The sequence below is a fragment of the Acipenser ruthenus genome, chromosome 23 (assembly GCF_902713425.1).
Source record: "Acipenser ruthenus chromosome 23, fAciRut3.2 maternal haplotype, whole genome shotgun sequence".
Lineage (NCBI taxonomy): Eukaryota > Metazoa > Chordata > Actinopteri > Acipenseriformes > Acipenseridae > Acipenser > Acipenser ruthenus.
Window position 1 is genome coordinate 23293685 of NC_081211.1, and position 5340 is coordinate 23299024.

Here is a 5340-nt window from a genome sequence, read left to right on the forward strand (position 1 = left end):
CATTTACAAAATCGGAATCTCAGGAAGCTCCAAATAAGGGCAAGGAAGAGGAACCCTACCGGAAATAGCCATATGTAGACATGCCCTAATATGGAGTGGCAGGGCCGGGGCTTCCGGCAGACACAGAGCGCTGTACAGGGACGGGAAATCCACGTTTAACTTGTGCGCATTGGAAAAAAAAAAAAAAAAAAGCAAATACAATCATTCATTTTAATGGCAAGTATTAAAGCTGTGGATGCATTGATCCCATGTGGAGGGAAAACGATCGGTCTTTTCCTTCTATTTATTGCACAAAATTTAATTCAAATTCTCTCCGTGCTGCCTTTTCCCCCAGGCAACGTCATGTGTCCTCCACTGCAGTGCCTAAATATGGGCTTCCTCCTATCCAAATATGGACATCTACGTCACATCAGGAGGGTATAAAAAGGAGCGGGGATTCTCTAGCTAGAGAAACAGACCTCAGAGCTTGATTTCACTGGCAGTACAGAGCGAACCAGAGACAGAGCACCTCTCTCTGAGAAATATCAGTAGGAATCAGAGCAAGTGAAACAACGAAAATAACAAAACCAGCTGCAGTTTTTTTAAATACAGGAAGATTTCCTTTAACATTCCTAAAGAACAACCTATTGCTATCATCTTTTAATTCATTGGTTGAGTGCAGAATATATAGATATATTTATAAAACAAAAGAGCACGAACAATCAGCAGAACAAACAAAAAAAGGCTGCTGATTTATATCTGAATCCTTCTTCTCTCATCCCAGAGCTGCCATTGCTCTGGTGATTCCCTTCTCAGAGTTTATCTGAAAAAACAATATTGATTGTTTGTAGAAGAATGGCAGCTGCCAAGACGGAGATGCTTCTATCCCCTCTGCAAATATCAGATCCTCTGTGCAATTTCCCCCACTCCCCAATGGATAACTACCCGAAGCTGGAAGAGATGATGCTGCTCAATCCAGCAGGGACACAGTTTCTGAGTCCCTCTGTACCGGAGAACACTGGCTTTGGCTCAGGGGAACCTGGAGATCAATATGAACACCTGACTGGAGGTAAGAACTGGCTTTCCTTTTAAATACATGTCATTTTAAAATCATTTGTAACAGTCAGCATGTGTATTAAGATGGATGTATTGCCCAGGTTGTGATTCTTTAATATGCATGCATTCTGCATATTTAACCTGCATTTATATGTACGTTAAATACAGTAAAGGATTAAGAAGCATAGACAGTAATTGTTACATATGCAGTTTATTTAAACACTTGCTTGTAATCCTGTGGAATTAAAAAAAAAATGCATTAAATGTATTTAGTGTTAGAAACAGGGGAGCATGTTAATGCAATGAAAGATATCTGTTTTAGCAATCAAATGCAAAAGGTGTGAAGTGCAATTACATTTTGGTGCTGTGCATAGGGGGATTCTCTCTCATTGCGTCAGCACCTGCTGCTACTAAGCACTGTAGATTGGTTAGGATGCTCTTTCTGAAGCACTAGTGTGCAGAAGAAACAAACGATACATCCCAGTGCATTATAACTACGTTCTGAAACATGTCACTGCATATAATTAGTTGTTTACTGCTGATCAGACAAAGGTATTTAAACGTAGGTTCTGTTTGTGTTTTGTTCTCCAGATACATTTACTGATATCTCCATGAATGGTGACAAGTCATTGGTTGAGCCAAGTTACCCCAACCAGACCTGCAGGCTGCCTCCAATCTCCTACACTGGGCGCTTCACTCTGGAACCTGCAAACTGCAGCAACAGCCTGTGGGCAGAACCTTTCTTCAGCCTGGTCAGTGGACTGATGGGAATGGCAAACTCACCCACCACCTCCACTCCATCCTCACCCCCCTCATCCTCAGCATCCCAGAGTCCTGCCATGAGCTGCTCCATCCAGCACAGTGAGCCCAACCCCATCTATTCAGCAGCTCCAACCTACTCCAGCGCCAGCACTGACATCTTCTCTGACCAGTCCCAGACCTTCTCCAGCCAGGTCAGCAGCTCCATCCAGTACCCTCCACCAGCGTACCCCATCACCAAGACTGGCACCACAAACTTTTCAGTGCCCATGATCCCAGACTACCTCTTCCCACAGCAGCAAGCCGACATCTGCTTGGACCAGAAACCCTTCCAGAACCTGGAGAACCGAAACCCACAGCCTTCCCTCACGCCTCTGTCCACCATCAAGGCCTTTGCCACCCAGACAGGTTCTCAAGACCTGAAGAACGCCTATCAGTCCCAGCTGATCAAGCCCAGCAGAATGAGAAAATACCCGAACCGCCCCAGCAAGACCCCTCCCCACGAGAGGCCCTACGCTTGCCCCGTGGAGACCTGCGACAGGAGGTTCTCCCGCTCCGATGAGCTGACCAGACACATCCGTATTCACACAGGGCAGAAGCCCTTCCAATGCCGCATCTGCATGAGGAACTTCAGCCGCAGCGACCACCTGACCACCCACATCCGCACTCACACCGGGGAAAAGCCCTTTGCCTGCGAAATCTGCGGCCGCAAGTTCGCTCGCAGTGACGAGAGGAAGAGGCACACCAAGATCCACCTGCGGCAGAAGGAGAAGAAGGCGGAGAAGGTAATTCCCGTCTCGGCTCAGTCTCCAGTCTCCAGCTACCCCTCCCCAATAACGTCCTACCCCTCTCCAGTCTCCTCATACCACTCTCCAGTACCCTCCTGCTACTCCTCTCCCATGCACAACTCCTACCCCTCCCCATCAGTGGCTACCTCCTACTCCTCAGTAACCACCCCCTTCCAGACCCAGGGAGCCTCTACCTTCCCCACAAACATTTACAGCTCACCTGTCGCCACTCCCCTGTCAGATATGCAGTCAACTCTCTCTCCAAGGACAATTGAAATCTGCTAAGACTTTTGCACCATCAAACAAATGATCAAATGACTTTTCCACACACAGTTTCCGTGTGCAATCTTAAGGTACCCGAAGAGTAAAGGTTAGGACTATTAAAAAAAACACACACACACAAAAACCTCAGAGAAAATGAGTACAAATGGATTTCTACATAATCAGCACTTCAGAAAGAAGTGTTTCAAATGACTTTAAAGAGCAACTGGCACTTCAAGCTTGAGATCTTTAGACCTTTCCAAAAAAAAAGGGACTTCATCCTAATCACAGTCAATACCTAAAGTCTTAACACTCTCTTGCCCCAACTCAAGGACAGTCTACAGATCTGAGACAATCAGATCAACCACGAAAAGACTTTGATAATATACATAAACTATATGTATATTGTACATGTGCCATGTTACGTTTATCATTCTTTGGTACTATTGATGTGAAAACTTATTTGCATATCTACATTGTATTATTTGAAGTTAGCAGGGCCATATTTTATAAATATTTTTCTCTTTTCTGTCGTGTCGATGCTGTGATGAGTTTTGAATTTGTTTGAAAAGCACTTAAGTATTCAAAGCATGTGTAGGAGTGATGTTCCTCTATATATTATTTTGTAAATATCACCCACTGCTACTCTCACATGTGGCAAGAAAAAAAAAAAAAAAAGTTCTGTTTTAAAAGTTTTCAAACGTTTCGGTGCCTTTTGTGAAGCCTTGTTGACGTTTTGACACATACAGTTGTGTAAATGGATGCTTTGCATCTAGCCTTAAGGTGAAAGGGATTTTTTTTACAGAATGTAAAAGGGATTTCAAGAGATGGAACAATGACAAAAAGAATGATTTGAAGGCACAGCTTCATTTGTTTAGAATGTAAGCAAAAAATCTGAAAAGTATATTTTTGTAACTAAAATGTAAATATCTCTATATATTCAGGAGTTGGAATGTAGTTACCTACTGAGTAGGCATGGATCTTGTATGTTATTAACATGCAGTCATTATTTTGTGGTTATTTTTATTTTGTAATTGTGTTTGTTAAACTAAGTGACTGTTTCTGGCTTCAAAACACATTGAATGCGCTTTACAGCCAATGGGATATTTGGTGTACAAGATATCCTTACAGAGAAGAAATATAAATGGAATAAAAATATAAATATATATCATTTCTCTTGCCAGTTTTATTTCTCTCGAACACCTTTGACACTAATGCATTCACAGAAAGAAAACAAAAACAACAGCAGATCACCAAAAAAAGTATTTCAAATCATCTTTACATACTTTTTCATATTCAACTATATGAATTTAAAATAGGAAAGAAGTAAAAAAAAATAACAGTAGTATTTAGAAACACAGAGTTTACCTAAGTAACTTGAAAAAAGATAATTAGAAAGCAGTGCGGACGCTATGCAAGCTGTATAAAGATAGGAATTCTTCCTATAGAAGACTTATACAGATCTAAGTATAGGGGCTATGTGGTGGAGTGTTTTTACACTGGTATTTCACTTAGTTTAAATACATCTTATTGTGACAAGTGAAATTAATTTGGTTTCTTTGCTTCTTTAGTGGCTCAGTAGTCCACATCACAAAAATGCCACATACTTCAACACAGCTGGAAGTAGGAGCTGCTGCAGACAGAATGCTGAATTAGGGATGGGCACAGACCCCTCCACAGCTCCCTCACCCTAACAGGGTCAATGAGGGAAAGCTAGCATTGAACCTCCTCAAGCCACTACTGTGCAATAGAAAGGACTTCAGCCTCCAGCTCCTTCCATGAGCAACAACATTTGATTCAAGGTAAGGAGAGATATAACTATTGTAAGCTTCCAGAAGGAGAGCTGTGTTTGTGTGTTGGGATGTATATATCCTTTAGACATGAAGTTACATAAGCCGCTGCCATGCAGAAAGTTGTCAGGGATTGGTAGTTAGGTTTTAATCATGGTATCCTGGTTGAATTTTGAAACAAGTTTTCAATTTACCGAGATCCACAGTGTACTAACAAGAACAGCACACACTGAAAAAGAGGACATCACCTACTGGCTAACAGGAGCAAGTGCACCTGAACCTTGTGATAATTTTTTTTTTGCAGCAGCAGCAGAAAGGATACAATATGGATTTGTCCTGTTAAAACACATCCAATAATAATATTATTTTTACTACTACTCCTACAACAACAACAACAACTACTACTGCTACTAATAATAATACTTATACTAATAACATGCTGAAATAATGTTAGCTCTGATGGTGGGTCTGTTGTTGACAAATGATCCAGTGTTATTTGTTCTGTACCAAATGTTTGTATTGTCTGTCCCTGACCTTAATAGCGATTAAAAAGCACTGACTGAAGATTGCATTACAAAGCCTCGCTCCCCATATGGTTCCTGTCCTGCAGTCTGAACATGTGTTAGCTACCTTTAAAATGTGTAGCTGAATATGAGATGCTGCGCGTGCTCTGGCCCATTCACAGTGTATATAGCTGGCTTCATTAC

At 41.8% G+C, this 5340-nt stretch overlaps 1 protein-coding gene across 1 annotated transcript; it reads left to right on the forward strand.

Moving 5' to 3' along the window:
• The first annotated feature begins 436 nt into the window (after positions 1–436).
• On the forward strand, positions 437–4014 carry LOC117412807 (early growth response protein 1-like). Its single transcript, XM_034021385.3, has 2 exons — positions 437–1048; positions 1627–4014. Exons 1-2 carry the CDS (start codon positions 835–837, stop codon positions 2865–2867), a joined length of 1455 nt encoding a protein of 484 aa, XP_033877276.1. The 5' UTR covers positions 437–834; the 3' UTR covers positions 2868–4014.
• Positions 4015–5340: the final 1326 nt, after the last annotated feature.